The sequence below is a fragment of the Nyctereutes procyonoides genome, unplaced genomic scaffold (genome assembly GCF_905146905.1).
Source record: "Nyctereutes procyonoides isolate TBG_1078 unplaced genomic scaffold, NYPRO_anot_genome, whole genome shotgun sequence".
Classification (NCBI taxonomy): domain Eukaryota; kingdom Metazoa; phylum Chordata; class Mammalia; order Carnivora; family Canidae; genus Nyctereutes; species Nyctereutes procyonoides.
In genome coordinates this window covers 6593881-6611534 of record NW_026575146.1, presented here as the reverse complement: position 1 = coordinate 6611534, position 17654 = coordinate 6593881, and the positions used below count along the sequence as shown (strand labels likewise).

The 17654-nt window shown below is 39.8% G+C and overlaps 1 protein-coding gene across 1 annotated transcript in view; it reads left to right on the top strand.

Annotated features, from left to right (window-relative positions):
• Positions 1-17654, top strand: part of KATNA1 (katanin catalytic subunit A1) — a 47541-nt gene that overhangs the window by 17792 nt on the left and 12095 nt on the right. The window contains exon 4 of the mRNA XM_055309974.1: positions 3484-3664. Coding sequence (XP_055165949.1) covers positions 3484-3664 — 181 coding nt within the window. The remainder of the gene's footprint in view (positions 1-3483; positions 3665-17654) is intronic.

Sequence of the window (17654 nt, the reverse complement as noted above, 5' to 3'; positions counted from 1 at the left end):
TCTTTCTTTCTTTCTTTCTTTCTTTCTTTCTTTCTTTCTTCTTTCTTTCTTTCTTAAGATTTTATTTATTTATTCATGAGAGACACAGAGAGAGAGAGAGGCAGAGACACAGGCAGAGGGAGAAGCAGGCTCCATGCAGGGAGTCCGACATGGGACTCAGTCCTGGGTCTCTAGGATCACATCCTGGGCCAAAGGCAGGCGCTAAACCACTGAGCCACCCGGGTTGCCCAAACTTATTCTTTCTTGAACCTTGGTGGTGAGTTCAGCCTTGTCATCAGTTAGATTTTAGTTCCATTTAAAGAACAGATTGAGGGATCCCTGGGTGGTGCAGCGGTTTGGCGCCTGCCTTTGGCCCAGGGCGCGATCCTGGAGACCCGGGATCGAATCCCACATCAGGCTCCCGGTGCATGGAGCCTGCTTCTCCCTCTGCCTGTGTCTCTGCCTCTCTCTCTCTCTCTCTCTCTCTCTCTCTCTCTATCATAAATAAATTAAAAAAAATTAATAAAGAACAGATTGAGCTGATCCAGTGTTCTCTTTTATGGTTGTGCAGAGAAATGTTTGTACAAGGAGGTTCACTGGGCCTTTTAGAATATCAAAGTGTTCATCATATCCTTCAGCAGCATGTGCAGACTGGTTCTGCACTATCTCTAGAACTTGAGTTCTCATGACTCTCTTCTTCCTCGAGCAAGTCACACAGACACTTTAGTTCTTTGTACTTGCCTTTCTTTCAGCTCAGATGTCTGATAACTTGTTCTCTCATTTCCTTCAGGTCTCAGCTTAAATGTTACTTCAGAGAGAGTGGTCAGCTGTCTCTGACCACTCTCCCTGAAATACCGCCCCCTAATCAAAGCCCCTGCCATTCTTTATTTTTCTAGACTGCACTTCGCATCATCTGATGTACTGTTTATGTTTTCATTGAAGCCCCCTCTCCATACACACATATACACGGATATAAGTCTGTAAGAGTAAAGGTTTTCTTAAACTTATTTGAAATATTTTAATCCTAATGTGTAATCAATAGTAATAGTTCAGTAAATTAGTTTTTGGAGAAATGAATAGCTAGTAGTAAAAAGTGGATGAAAAGTGGCATATTTTACAGGTAACTGCCATCTAGTCATTAAAAGCCATTTATGAGGTGATGATACAGGAAATGCCTTATGGGGGATCCCTGGGTGGCGCAGCGGTTTGGCGCCTGCCTTTGGCCCAGGGCGCGATCCTGGAGACCCGGGATCGAGTCCCACGTCGGGCTTCCGGTGCATGGAGCCTGCTTGTCCCTCTGCCTGTGTCTCTGCCTCTCTCTTTCTCTGTATGACTGTCGTAAATAAATAAATAAAAAAAAAAAAGGAAATGCCTTATGAAATGAGTAGAGAAAAATATGAATGCATGTGTGCATAACAATTCCAGTTCTGTTTTTTTTTTTTTTAAGATTTTATTTATTTATTCATGAGCGGCACAGAGAGTGAGGCAGAAACACAGGCAGAGGGAGAAGCAGGCTCCATGCAGGAAGCCCGATGTGAGACTCGATCCTGGGACTCCAGGATCATGCCCTGGGCCGAAGGCAGGCGTCAAACTGCTGAGCCACCAGGGATCCTCTCCAGTTCTGTTTAAATGAAAGGCAACTATAAGAAAATAGACTAATATGTTAGGTGGTTAATGCTGGGTAATGGAGTTACAGGTGACTTATTTTTTATATTTGATTATATCTCAGTGTCGGGAATCCCTGGGTGGCTCAGCGGTTTAGCACCTGCCTTTAGCCCAGGACATGATCCTGGAGTCCCAGGATCGAGTCCCACATTGGGCTCCCTGCATGGAGCCTGCTTCTCTCTCTGTCTTTCATAAATAAATTTAAAAAAAAAAAGGATTATATCTCAGTGTCTATTTTATATTATGTTTCTAGTAAGAGAGTAATAAATAAATAAATTAATCAATTAATTAATTTAAGGTAATATCTCCACTTGGCTCTCCCAAGTGTCTAAATCCAAAATCGAACCCCTATCATTCCTTTCCACATTGGTTTGATTTTATCATCCTGCCAAATCCTCATTCTCAATGTCCCATGTCTACAGGAGTATATTTTAATAGCAATTCTCTCAGACTCTCATTGCTTACTGCCTTAAGCCTGGCCTTCATTTCTTGCCTCCATAACATATGTAACCTGCATATATCCCCCTGCTTCTGTTTCCTTTATTGGCATATTTTTCTTACTCAGGTATGGACTCATTTTTCTCAAACCCTTTCTTTCTTTCTTTTTTTTTTTTTTAAAGATTTTATTCACTTATTCATAGAGACAGAGAGAGAGAGAGAGAGAGGCAGAGACACAGGCAGAAGGAGAAGCAGGCTCCATGCAGGGAGCCTGATGTGGGACTCGATCCAGGGTCTCCAGGATCACGCCCTGGGCTGCAGGCAGCGCTAAACCGCTGCGCCACCGGGGCTGGGCTCTCAAACCCTTTCAGCAGTAGTTAGCTAAAAGCCAAGCCTCTTGAGCTGGTATTCAGATTTTCTACTTAGTAAACCACCTTCTCTGTCCAGTATCTTCCCTGAATGCTCCCCGTTGTCTTTATAGTTAGTGTCTTTAGAGTCCTTTACAGAGATGAAGCTCATTTTTATTTCTTTGCTACGCTGATTTTCTTGTCTGCACTTAAACCCCTTGTTTAGTTCATCTCCAGTGTTTCCAGACCCGGTGTATTTTCTGTCTTCTTGAGTCGTTGATAGCACTTGGTCTCATTTGCATTTTCTGGTGTACTTGCCTAGTTTACATATCTTCTTTCTTAACTATATTTATGGTATTTGAGGATAGGCCTCTCTTACCTTTTTTATTGCTCATTTTAGTGACCCCAACCCAGTCTAGCAGCCTGAGAAATATTTGAGAGGTCTGAATCCTGCTGCAGAAACAAAGAGGGCATGAGGTCATGTATAAATGTAAAGCACTGTATGCATCACTTCTTGTGACTGTCCATAGCCAGTATTTATGTCAGTTTTTTAAATGGGAAAATTACTAAGTTTCATTAATTAAAATAAGAGATCTATGATATATTCTAAGTAAAATAGTGTCAACTTACACACGTACCGTTGGATAAATATGAATCCTGTACTTGTGCTGTGTTCTCGTTCTTCTGATAAAACTCTCTTTGATAATTGCTGTCTTTTCAGTTTCCAGGAATCAGACTCCTTTTTCTCTCATCCTTAATGTACACCAGTGATATCCTCTCAAAGGAGAAGTGATGATCACTTGCCTTCCATTATTTCTATCATATAACCATACAGTCCTTCCTTTCTTTTCATTATATTACCCCAGACTATGGTGTCAGATTTGAACATCAGATCTTAAATTTCAATGACTTAAGTTTGTTCACTCCTCTCTGATCTTCCATTATTGCCTTGGCTTCTTCAGTTCAGAGCCCCTAACTTAAACATTATATGTGTTCGTCTGTATTTGGACCACCTCCAGTTCGTTATGATTTTCATGATCTTGTGTCTAATTAGACCCTCACCAGGGCCTCGAAAACGCCAGTCCCCTCAGTACAGTGACCCTAAACCACATGGCAACCGTCCAGGTACAACTGTCAGAGCTCACCGTTCATCTACACACAATCTTCACAACGACAGAGGGAAAGCCGTTCGCTGTCGGGAAAAGAAAGAACAGAATAAAGGAAGAGAGGAAAAGGTAAATGATACTGATTTTCATAAATGAAATATTTATTAACCTTAAAAATGAAGACTGTATAAATGTAATCATTTTTAGTCATTGAAACCACCAGGCTATGATGAAACCTTACTCATCTTCCACCTAGACTGGGATTTTTTTTTCCCCACTCCCTAGTAAACAGATATTTTGGAGTATTTTTGTATCTTTATATCTTGATATAATTTCAGGCTTGCAAACAAGTTGCCAAGAATAGTATAAATTTACCCAGTTTTACCAATTATTAATATTTGCCCCTTTTGCTATACCGTCTACTCTGTATACATTTTTTTCCTGCAACATTGAGAGTAAGTTATAGATATCACACCCTAAATACTTTAGAGTGTATTTCCTAAGTACTTGGACATTCTTTTACATAAACACAATACAGCTGTCAAAAGCCATACATTTTATTTATTTATTTATTATTTTTTTAAGATTTTATTTATTTATTCATGAGAGACACAGAGAGAGGCAGAGACATAGACAGAGGGAGAAGTAGGCTCCCTGCAAGGAGCCCGACGTGGGAGGATGTGGGACTTGATCCTGGGATGGGGATCACACCCCAAGCCAAAGGCAGATGCTCAGCTGCTGAGCCACCCAGGCATCCCAAAAGCCATACATTTTAGCTGTTATAGGCCTGTATCAATCCACAGACCCTCATAAAATTTAGCCAGTTATCCTAGTAACAGCATTTGCAGCTTGTTTTACCCCCATGCCAAGACTCACTAGGGAAGCCTGCAATGCTTTCAATGTCATGTTTCTTTAGTCTCTTTAATGTGAAAATTTCCTCAGCCATTCTCTCCTTTTTTTTTTTTTTTTTTTTGGCCTGGCCTTTTTGAAGAGTACAGGCTAGTTATTTTGTAGAATGCCTCTCAGTTTGGGCTCCTCTGATGTTTCCTTGTGATTAGATTAAGGTTATACATGTGGAGCAGGAATACCATTGAAGTTTTGCTCTTCACATTGTATAATATACGGAGGCACAGGATGTTTGTTTTGTGACTTGAGATAAATTGGAGTGCTTCATTATTAGGGTGGTGTCTGCCTGGGCTCTCCACTATAAAGCTACTTTTTTTCCCTTTATAATAATTTGAAGGGAGATACCTTGAAACTACGTAAATATCCTGTTTCTCATTAAAATCTCATCTACTTGTTTTAGCATCCAGTGATACTAGCCTAAATCAGTTATTCCTATGACAAATGAAAAATCATGATTTTCAGTTTTTTCTTTTTTAAAAATTTAAATTCAATTAACATATAATTGTGCTTTCTCCCTCAAATAAGTAAACTCTATTTTTATTTTAAATTTTTTTTAAAGATTTTATTTATTCATGAGAGACACAGAGAGAGAGAGAGACAGAGACAGAGACACAGAGGGAGAAGCAGGCTCCATGCAGGGAGCCCAATGCGGGACTCGATCTCAAGACTCTAGGATCATGCCCTGAGCCTAAGACAGATGCTTAACCGCTGAGCCACCCAGGCATCTCACAAATAAAATCTTTTAAAAATTTTTAATGAGATATTTCAGATGTTGGCGACTACATTCAAAATGCTCTTTAATGGATACAAATGAAAAAGTAAAAATAAGTTAAAAGCAAGATAAAAATAAATCCCCTAAAAGGAAACTCACTTAAGAAAAAAGTTCTTGTGTATCAATGAAAATATTTTAGCCTTCAGTTTTGTTTATTTATTTGTTTATTTATTTATTTATTTATATTTTTTAGCCTTTAGTTTTAGTTTTTTTTTAAATATTTAATTTATTTAACATGAGAGACAGAGAGAGAGAGGCAGAGACACAGGCAGAGGGAGAAGCAGGCTCCATACAGGGAGCCTGACATGGGACTCGATCCCAGGTCTCCAGGATCCCACCCTGGGCCGAAGGCAGCGCTAAACCACTGAGCCACCAGGGCTGCCCTAGCCTTTAGTTTTAAAGTGTATAGTGTTTCCACCACTCTTTGGTTCTCTATTGTTTTAAGGAAGAGTAAGAGAAGAAAGTATACTAAATATAAGATTAGCTGCAATAAGAGAAGGTCTTATCTGTCTCCGCTAAGTGTAGGCAGGACTTCTATCAAGGGGGATAGGATAGCCAGAGAACAAATGTGTAAAATAGGTGTTCTTCCCAAGTCAGCAGTGTCTTGAAAATATGTACCCAGTGTCAAAAAACGTATATTTGGGGAGACCAGATTAATATATTTCAAGTAATTATAAGGTAATTAGATGCTTAACAGTGGTTACGAATGGACTAAAGAGAACAGAATTCTGTGGTGGTAGTCAAACTTTATAGAAGAGACAAAACCATTAAGCTATAAAAGGTGAATGGGGGATGCATGGGTGGCTCAGTGGTTGAGCGCCCCCCTCCAGCCCAGGGTATGATCCTGAAGTCCTGGGATCAAGTCCCACATCGGGTTTCCTGCATGGTGCCTGCTTCTCCCTCTGCCTGTGTTTCTGCCTCTCTCTCTCTGTCTCTCATGAATAAATAAATTTTTTAAAAAGGTGAATCATTTTTTATCCTATTTAAAAATCTTTTATTATATATTCATTTTAGAAAATCAGAACATAGAATAAGTAAAACAAACAAACAAAAAAACCCCCTCAAACTTGCATTCCTATTGCTCCTGAGATCTATTAATCCCATGGTGTATCCTTTTCTATATGCATAATTTTTTCGTTTTTTTGCCACAAGTGGAATCATTTTCTGTTCTTTTAAGTAATCAGTACATTCTGTCTTTCTATATTGAGTTGGTCATTCTTCTAAATAGTAGCTGTCCAAATGACTAGAGGAATGGAATATGAACACAGACATGTGCCCTTCAGTGCAGTGTCTCCCTTCAAGTCTGTTGCCCATTGTCAAAATGGTTGTCCATTCTTCTTCTTTTTTTTTTTTTAATTTATTTATGATAGACATAGAGAGGCAGAGACACAGGAGGAGGGAGAAGCAGGCTCCTGCTTCTCACCTGTTGTCCATTCTTCTACTGTTGGGTTTAGAGTTCTTTCTGTATTCTAGGTACTAGCCCTTTATCAGATATGTGGCTTTTTTTTTTTTTAAAGATTTTATTTATTTATTCATGAGAGACACAGAGAGAAAGAGGCAGAGAGACACAGGCAGAGAGAGAAGCAGGCTCCATGCAGGGAGCCTGATGTGGGACTCCATCCCGGGTCTCCAGGATCACACCCTGGGCTGAAGGCAGCACTAAACTACTGAGCCACCGGGGCTGCCCCTAGATAATGTGTTTTGAAAATATTTTCTTTCAGTGTGCAACTTCTTTTCATCCTTTTAACTGGGTCGTTTACAGAGCAAAAGATTTTAATTTTGATGAAGTCTAATATATATGTTCCTTTTTTTTTTTTTAAAAGATTTTTATTTATTTGAATGAGAGAGTATGCACAAGCTGGGGTGGTGGGGGGGTGGGAGGGGGAGACACAGAAGGACAAGGAGAAGCAGACTCCTTGCTGAGCAGGCAGCCCTACTTGGGGCTTAATCCCAGGACCTGGAGATTGTGACCTAAGCCAAAGGTAAATAAATACTCAACTGACTGAGCCACCCAGGCGCCCCAAACCGCCTTTATACCTTTTTAAAAAATGAGTTGGGCATATTTGGGTGGGTTTAGTTCTGGGTTCTCTATTGTATCTCATTGATATATATATATCTGTCTGTTAACCAGTACTAGCCAGTCTTGGTTACTGTAGCTATATAGTAAGTCTTCAAATTGGGTAGACTGATTCATCCCACTTTATTTCTTTTGAGAATTGTTTTAACCATTTTGTTTTCTTTTTCCATATAAATTTTAGGATCAGCTTTTCTACATCTGCAAAGACTCTTGCTGAGGTTTTGGTAGGAATTATGTTAAATCTGTGTATCAGTTTGAGAAAAGTTGGCATCTTTATTGAGTATGTCAATTCATGAACATGTTATTTATCTCCTTTTATTTAGATTTTGTATTTCTTTCATCAGCATTTCACCCTTTTCAGAATACTAGTCTTGCATATGTTTTGTTAGATTTTACATATATCTTACTTGTTTTAAGTGATTGTAAATGTTATTGTATTTCTAATTTCAGTGTCTACATATTCATTGCTAGTATATAGAAACACAATTGACAAAAAAAAGAAACACAATTGACTTTTTTATTTTTTTTATTTTTATTTATTTACGATAGTCATACAGAGAGAGAGAGAGAGAGGCAGAGACACAGGCAGAGGGAGAAGCAGGCTCCATGCACCAGGAGCCCCACGTGGGATTCGATCCCGGGTCTCCAGGATCGCGCCCTGGGGCCAAAGGCAGGCGCCAAACCGCTGCGCCACCCAGGGATCCCCACAATTGACTTTCTAAAAAATTTTTTAATTGTGGTTTAAGTATATATAACATGAAATTTACCATTTTAGCCATTTTTAAGTGTGCTAAAGTTTAATGCAGTTGTATATGTGTATATTGTTGTGGTACCATCACCACCATCTACCCAATGGAACATTTTCAATATTGCAAAACAGAAACTCGACCCAGTAAACAGTAACTCCTTGGAAAGGAAAACTCTACTTTCTGCCTACTTGCTGCTCACAGAACACTTGTGTATTACAAGTGTGTAGGGTGTTTCCCTACACCAGGCAATTCTCCAACATCAGCTGAGTACCCTACAACTTAAGTGTGACACTTACCTACCCGGAGTTAGCATCAAATCTCACAGGTTAAGTGCTCAGTCCCCAAAGATTGCTCCCACATCAGTACCAATTGAGAGTCAGGATATCACCGATGCTTCTGACCAACTGGTATAAATCAGAGATTACCATGACTCCCTCCTTGGTTCAGTAATTTGCTCGAGCAACTCACTGAACTCAGCAATAACAGTTTGTACCAGAGGGACAGCCAAATGAAGGAGTAACATAGGGCAAGTATGTGGGAAGGAGTGTAGAGCTTCCATAGGCCTTCTCCAGGCAAGTCATGTTCCTAGCACACATGTTCACAAGCTGGAAGGTTTCTGATCCTATCCTTTTGGGTTTTTATGGACTTTTCATTGTGTGGTCACAATTGATTAAATCATTGGCCATTGATTTAAACCCAGGGCTAGGGATCCCTGGGTGGCACAGCAGTTTAGTGCCTACCTTGGGCCCAGGGCATGATCCTGGAGTCCCTGGATTGAGTCCCACATCGGCTCCCTGCATGGAGCCTGCTTCTCCATCTGTGTTTCTGCCTCTCTCTCTCTGTGTGTGTCTCTTATGGATAAATAAATAAAATATTTAAAAAATAAATTCAGGGTTAGGGCTTCAGTTCTAACCCTTTAGCCACATGTTTGATTCTCTTGACAACAGCCCCATCCTGTGGTTATTCAGGGGCTTTCCAAAATTGACCTCATTAACATAAACTCTTGTTTGGTTGAAAGGGGCTTGTTAAGAATTAACAGATACCCCTTTCACCTTTACCACTCTGGAGCAATTTCAGGAGCTGGGAACAAAAGCTAAATATTACAACAAAAAAATCATTTGATTGTTCTTGACATTTAAGAAAGTACAAGGGCTGTAGGAGCTGTGTACCAGGAACAGGACGTAGACTGAATATACACTTAACTACAAATCATATCATATTCGCTATTCCTCTCCCTTCCCTAGCCCCTGGCAACCACTGTTCTATTTTCTGTCTCTATGAATTTGACTACTATTTGAATTTGATTTGGGCTCAGGTCATGATCTTGGGATGCATGAGAAATTTGGATTTCATATAAGTGGAATCATACAGTATTTGTCTTTTATTTTTTTTTAGATTTTATTTATTTATTCATAGAGACAGAGAGAGAGAGAGGCAGAGACACAGGCAGAGGGAGAAGCAGGCATCATACAGAGAGCCCGATGTGGGACTTGATCCAGGGCCTCCAGGATCACGCCCTGGGCTGTAGGCGGTGCTGAACCGCTGCGCCACTGGGGCTGCCCCAGTATTTGTCTTTTTGATTAGCTTATTCTACTTAGTGTAATGTCTTTAGAATTTCCTTTGTTTTTAAAGCTAATACTCCATTGGTCTTTATCTAGTCATCCATCTGAGGTCATTGGGTTGCTTCTTTTTGGCTATTGTGAATAGTGCTTCTGTGTCATGGGTGTATATAATTGTTCCTTGAGACCCTGTTTTCAGGTCTCTTGGAAATTTGTAGATGTATATATATCCATCCAGAAATGGAATTGTTGAGTCATGTATAGTTCTATTTTTAATTTTTTGAGGACCCACCAGACTTCCACAGTATTTGCAACCATTTTACATCTCTGTCAACGATGCACAAGGGTTCTAGTTTCTCCATATCTTTGTCAACACTTGTCATTTTCTGTGTTTTTTGCCTTTTATTATTTTTTTAAATGTATTTGTTTATTTGACAGATAGAACCAAAGAGCACAAGAGTGGAGAATGGCAGAGAGAGAGGGAGAAGCAGGCTCCCTAACTGAGCAGGGAGCCCAATGTGGGATTTGATCCCAGCACCCTAGGATCGTGACCTAAGTTGAAGGCAGATGCTTAACTGACTGAGTTACTTAGGCACCCCTTGCACTGAGGTTTTGATTTGCATTTCTATAGTGATAAAATTGATCTGTGTGTGTATGTTTTGTTTTTTTTTTTTAAGATTTATTTGAGAGGGAGCGAGCACACGAGCAGGGGGAGAGACAGAGGGAGGAGAGAGACTCTCAAGCAGACTCGCCAGTATGTGTGGAGCCCAACGTGGGGCTTGATGTCATGATCCCAAGGTCATGACCTGAGCCAAAATCAAGAGTTGGATATTCAGCTGACTGAGCTATCCAGGGGCCCAAACTTCGTATGTTTATCTTGTGTTCTGCCACCTTACTGAAGTCATTTATTTTAGGAGAATTTTTCAGATTCCTTAGCATTTTTGGGGTAGACATCATGTCCTCTGCAAACAGAACAGTTTTATTTCTTCCTCTTGTTACACTGACTAAAACTTCTGGCATTATGTTGAATAAGTGTGATGAAAGTGGACATGCTAGCTTTGTTTTCAGCCTTATGGGGAAAGCATTCAGTGTTTAATTATAAAATATGATGTTGGGCAGCCCGGGTGGCTCAGCGGTTTAGTGCTGCCTTCAGCCCAGGGTATGATCCTGGAGACCCAGGATCGAGTCCCACATTGTGCTCCCTGTGTGGAGCCTGCTTCTCCCTCTGCCTGTGTCTCTGCCTCTCTCTCTTTCTCTCCCTCCCCACCCCGTGTCTCTCATGAGTAAATAAATAAAAAATATTAAAAAATAAATAAATAAAATACGATGTTACTGCTAGGTTTTTTGCATATGCTTCATATCAGGTTGAAGCTCCTCTTTAATCTTGTTTTTCTGAGAGTTTTCATCCTAAAGAGATATTGAGGGCAGCCCGGGTGGCTCAGGGGTTTAGCTCTGCCTTCAACCCAGGACCTGATCCTGGAGACCCGGGATCCTTGCATGGAGTCTGCTTTTCCGTCTGCCTGTCTCTGTCTATCTCTCATGAATAAATAAATGAAATCTTTAAAAAAGAGAGAGAGAGAGATACTGAGTTATGTCAGATGCCTGCTTGGCATTTATTGCATGATGCTATGGTTTTCCTTCTTTAACCTGTTATTATATAGATTACATTGATATTTTTTTAAAGTATTGAGCTAGTTGCCTCCCTGGGATAAACATCACTTGAGTATGGTACATAATTCTTTTTTTCTTGCTGGATTCTATTTGGAAATATTTTGTTAACGATTTTTGTGTCTATATTTATGAGGGATATTGGTTCATACTTTTTTTTTTTAACTGTCTTTGATATCATAGTATTAGGTTCGTAAAATGAATTGAGAAGTGTTTACCTGTTTTCCAGAAAACACTGTGTCAAATTGGTAATTCTTATTTAAATGTTTGATAAAATTCTCCAGTGGAACATCTGGACTTGGATATTTCTTTTTTGGTTTTAAAATTATGAATTCAGTTTCCTCAGTAGTTGTTAGGCTGTTCAAATAATCGTTCACAGTAGGTGAGTTGTGGTAATTTGTGTTTTTCAAGGTAGTGTTCCCTTTTGTCTAAGTTACCAAGTTTATGTATGTAGAATTTTTTGTTAAGATTCCCTATTCTTTTGGTATCTACAAGTCTGTAGCTCATTCTTGACGTTGATAATATGTGTTTCCTTGTGTTTCTTTGTTTTTGTTTTTGTTTTTTCATTTTCAGTGTTGCTAGAGGTTTGTTAGTTTCTCACCTTTTCAAAGAACCACCTCTTTGTTTTATTGATTTTTTTCCCCTTTTTTATGTTTTTTGTTTCATTGGCTTTTGCTCTTATCACTGTTACTGTCTTTTTTCTCCTTGCTTTAAGTTTATTTTGCTCTTCTTTTATACATTCCTAGGTAGGAGTTTAGATAGTTAAGACTTTGCCCTACTTTATGCATTTAGTGGTCTACGCTTCCCTCTCAGTACTGCTTTAGCTATGTCCCAGAAATTGTTGTATTTACCTTTTCATTTAATTCAATTTTTTTAAAATTTCTTTTGAGACTTCCTCTTTGACCTTGTGATTATTTTGAAGTGTGTTAGTTTCTGATTGTCCAGAGATTGTGTACTTCTCTGTTGATTTCAAGTTTGAATCCTTTGTGCTTAGAGAATATATTCTGTATGATGTCAGATTGTTTTATGGCCTGGACATGGTCTTTCTTGGTAAATATTCTATGAACACTTGAAATATTTTCTGTGAGCACTTGAAAATAATGTATATTTTGTCCTTGTTGGGTGGCACTTTGTATTAATGTCCATTAGATTCTGCTGGATGATGGTGCTGTTGAGTTATTCTATATCCTTGCTCATTTCCCTTTTTTTTTAAAAAAAATATTTTATTTATTTATTTATGAGAGAGAGGAGAGAGAGAGGGAGGGAGGGAGGAGGGAGAGAGACAGAGACACAGGCAGAGGGAGAAGCAGGCTCCATGCAGGGAGCCCAATGTGTGACTCGATCTTGGGTCTCCAGGATCACGCCTTGGGCCGAAGGCAGGCAGCGCTAAACCACTAAGCCATCCCCTCCTTGCTCATTTCCTTTCTGGTTCTTCCCGTCAGTTGTTGAGGGGAGTTGTTGGAGTCTCCAGTTATATCTAAAGATTTGCCTATTTCTTTCACTTTTATCAGTTTTTGCTTCATATATTGTGGCTTTGTTGTTTGGTGCATTCACATTTAGGAATTCTTTGCTTTCTTTTTTTTTTTTTGGATTGTTTTGTTTTCTTAGGTGGATTGATCTGTTTATCATTATGTAGTATCCCTCTCTGACTGGTAGGTTTGGTTTTATTTTGTTTGAAATTGACTTTATCTGATATTAATATAGCCATGCCATGCCTATTTTTCTTTGATTAATGTTTACATTAAGCCTTTTTCAAATATTTTACTTTCAGCCTACCTGTATCACTATTTTTGAACTAGTTTCTTGCTGACCGCATATACTTGAGTCCTGTTTTAATTTATTCCACCAATCCCTGTCTTTTAACTGGTATATAGGCCACTTATACTTAAAGTATTTGTTATATTGGGTTTAAGTCTGCCATTTTATTTTCAGTTTTCTGATTGTTTGGGGTTTTCTTTATTTTTCTGTGTTTTTTTTTTATTTATTTATTTATTTTTTTTTGGCCTTTGCATGGCGGTTGCTTGCACATTTTTTTAGAACTTTCTTTTGATGTTCTGTAGTGGTTTTGAGTATTTCCCTTTTATTAGCTTTTTCAGTGGTTGCCTTAGATGTTATATATAAAGAACTTGTACTGGTTGACTGGTATTGTCATTTTACCACTTCAAATGAGGTATAGAAATCGTTTTGCTTTTTATATTCCTTTGTCCTCCACCATTTATAATTGTTTTTAAATATTTCCTTTCCCAGGAATCCCTGGGTGGCTCAGTGGTTTAGTGCCTGCCTTTGGCCCAGGGCGCGATCCTGGAGTCCCAGGATTGAGTCCCGCGTCGGGCTCCCGACATGGAGCCTGCTTCTCCTTCTGCCTATGTCTCTGCCTGCCTCTCTCTCTCTCTCTCTCTCTCTCTCTCTCTCTCTCATAAATAAATAAATAAATCTTTAAAAAAAATATTTCCTTTCCCTTATTTAGAGCCTAATCACACAGCATTAAACTTTTTGCTTCAACTGTTAAATAAATTAGAAAATTCAAAAGGAGGGCACCTGACTGGCTCAATCAGTAAGCATCTATCTTCAACTCAAGTCATGATCCCAGGGTTCTGGGATCAAGTTCCACATCAGGCTCCTGCTTAGCAGGGAGCCTGCTTCTCCCTCTGCCTGCCACTGCCCTTGTTCATGCTGTCTCTCTCTCTGTCAAATAAATAAATAATATCTTTTAAAGAAAAAGAAAACTCAAAAGGAGAAAGAAAACCTATTGTACTTACCCGTATTTTTACTTAATACGTTCTTTATTCCTTCCTGATCTTTCCAGGTTCTTCCTTACATTTTTCTTTTCTCTTTGGAGTACTTCTTTTAACCATTCTTTTAGGATTGGTCTCCTGGCAACAGAACTCTCTTACTTTTCCTTCATATAAGAATGGTCTGATTACCCTTTCATTCCTGAAGGACATTTTTACTGGGTAGAGGATTCTGTGTTGACAGTTTTTTTTTCTTTTAGCACTTGGAAAAAAATTTTATGCCTCCTTTTCTGAGGAGAAATCTACTTTCATTTGAATAGTTTTTTTTTTTCCTATTGGCAAGGTGTTATTTTTGCTTATTACTCTCAGTGGATTAATTTGGGGTGTTCTATTTCTTTCTGAAGTTACCTGTTTTTTGGGTTGTTTCACATGTTCATAATTGCTTGTTTGAAATTTTGTCTTCTTGGTCTTGGCATGTGTTGATTGTCTTTGAGATCTTTGTGGCTCTTAGTATATCAAGTGATTTTTAGATTGAAACCTGGATATTTTCATATCATGTTATGAGACTCTAGATCTTATTTACACCTACTGTTATAGGTAACTATAACTGACTTTTTCTGACACTGCTGTGGCAGGAAAGCTAGGGGGCCATTGCCCCCAGGTGAAAGTAGAAGTCTAGGTTCCCACATAGCCTCTTTTGACACTGGAATGGGGAAGAGGTCTTCTCATTACCACTGAGTTGTGGTGGAAGTTCTCCATGTGAACTCCAGTGACATTGTAATGGGGGTGACCTTGTCTTGACTCTATGAGTCTTCCTCTGACACCACCCCAGTGCCGCATTACTGGGTAATACTGGTGGGGATGGAAGTGCAGGCTCCCTCTGTAATCTCCACTGAGTGGAAGATTACTGATTGGCAGGGATGAAAATTCCAGTCCCCTGATTGGCCTCTGATACACTGTGATTGGGGCAGGTTAGAGTACCTCATTCCAGCCTCCCAAGTGGATATCTAGGCTCCCCACCTGGCTTTTGCTCACCTGAGTAGGGCAGGCCCCCAGCCTTTTCCAAGGTTCTTGACTAGAATAGAGTGTTGTCTGAAGTTTTATCTTGCTAAGCCTCCCTCTTTTTCGATCCTCTGGCTAGAGAGAATAAGCTTTTGTTGGGGTCTTTTTATTTGCTCACATTGTTGTTTCTGGGTTTCTGTCTTGTTTGACCTTGAGTCTGGATTTATGAAGGAGAAAGAAAATCTAGAGAGCACACAACCTTGTTTAGGTTCCCTGGTTGGCCTGCCTCTCTCTATACTTTTTGAAGTCCTGTCTTTGTTTAGTGTATAACGACAGGGTTGGGTTTTTTGTTTGTTTGTTTGTTTGTTTTTGTTTTTACTTTTATTTTTTTAAAGATTTTATTTATTCATGAAAGACACAGAGAGAGACAGAGACATAGGCAGAGGGAGAAGCAGGCTCCATGCAGGGAGTCCAGTGTGGGACTTGATCCCAAGACTCCAGGATCATGCCCTGAGCCAAAGGCAGACACTCAACTGCTGAGCCACTCAGACATCCCAATGCCAGGGTTTTTAGTTCTCCATAGCAGAAGGAATTGTGAAAAGTACATTTACTCTGTCTTCCTGTGAGTGAAAGCCTAGCTGTCATTTTTAATTAACTCATTTAATGGAGACAGTATATTTGGATTTTGTGTTTCCGACATTGTCAGCTTTTACAGTAACTGGTTTTAAAGTTGAGTATTTATTTCCTGGTTAATTGGTTCATCTTCAGCTTTATTTTAAGCATCAAGGAAATTGTACTATTTCAACTAATTAAATAAAATCCTATAAAAAATGTCAACATTTGGGGCCCCTAGGTGGATCATTCGGTTAAGAGTCTGCCTTCAGCTCAGGTCATGATCTCAAGAGTCCTGGGATCAAGCCCACATAGGGCTCTCTGCTCAGGGAGGAGTCTGCTTCTCCCTCTGCCCATCTGCCTGCTTGTGCTTGCTATCTCTCTTTCCCTCTGTTTCAAATAAGTGAAATCTTTATTAAAAAAAATGTCAACACTTGAAAGTCCATAGCTTCCTTTGGCTGACCTATTATTGAATTGTTACTCCTTTCTGCCTAGCTTAAATTCATTTTTCTTTGTCTGCAGACATCCCTTTAGCACTGTGTTCTGTGGGAGGAAAGAGAGCAACTAGAAAGTACTTTCTGTCTGTGTCTTGCTAGGCTCACAGTGTGAGTTCCCAAATATCAGGGACAGTGTCTTCTTTCTGTCCCCCACAGCTGCTAGCACAGAATGGGTTCTTGGTAAATATTTGTGAAGGAATAACAACTGCAGGATGTCTGGGCGCCTCAGTTGTTAAAGCATCTGCCTTCAGGTCAGGTCATGATCCTGGAGTCCTGGGATCGAGCCCCATTTCAGACTCTCTGCTCACTGGGGAGCTTGCTTCTCCCTCTCCTCCCTGCTCGTACTCTTGTAATCTGTGTCGCTATCTCTCTCTCTCTCTCTCTCTCTCTCTCTCTCTCTCTCTCTCTCTCTCTCTCAGATAAGTAAAATCTAGGAAGGAAGGAAAGGGAAGGAAGGAAGAAAGGAAGGAAGGAAGGAAGGAAGGACATAAATACTCAGATTTCCTTCCTTCCTTCCTTCCTTCCTTCCTTCCTTCCTTCCTTCCTTCCTTCCTTCCATCCATCCATCCATCCATCCATCCATCTCTACACCCAACATGGAGCTTGAACTCACAACTCTAAGATCAAGTAATACATGCTCTTCTGCCTAAGCCAGCCAAGTGCCCTAACCTTCTCCTCCTTTTTTTTTTTTTTTTTAATTTATTTATTCATGAGAGGCAGAGAGAGAGAGAAAGAGGCAGAGACACAGGCAGAGGGAGAAGCAGGCTCCGTGCAAGGAGCCTGATGTGGGCCTTGATCCCGGGTCTCCAGGATCAGGCCCTTGGCTGAAGGTGGCACTAAACCGCTGAGCCACCCGGGCTGCCCCCTTCTCCTCTTTTAAAGGCAATACCTTCCTTCCTTGTTTGTTTGTTTGTTTTATGTTGGTATTAGATAGTGAATATGTATATTGTGAGACAGACACTTATTGACCATCTAGTGTAAGACTTTTGAGTATGTAAATATTGGTTAAGTTTAGATACTAATACAGATACATTAATGCTGACTTTATTTTTTTTTTTTAAATTTTTTTTTTTATTTATTTATGATAGTCACACAGAATGAGAGAGAGAGGCAGAGACATAGGCAGAGGGAGAAGCAGGCTCCATGCCCTGGGAGCCTGACATGGGATTCGATCCCGGGTCTCCAGGATCGTGCCCTGGGCCAAAGGCAGGCGCTAAACCGCTGCGCCACCCAGGGATCCCTAATGCTGACTTTAGATAACAGCACTGACAAATCATGTATGGGCAAAACAGTATTAAGGAGACAATGTAAGAATTCTAGTACAAGACCAAGTAAATGACTGTCTACCCTAATGCAGACCTTCATAAATTTTCTTGCCTTATAAAATTCATGAGTGTCTCTAATTTTTTCACAGCACCTTTAGGACAAAAAGAATACTCATACATTGGTGAAGAAGTTAGGTTCAGACAAATTTGCTATGTCCTAACTGTATGTTGGGCACTGCTCAGTTTCTCAGATGTTGGAGGCAGAGTGGATATTTCTCTC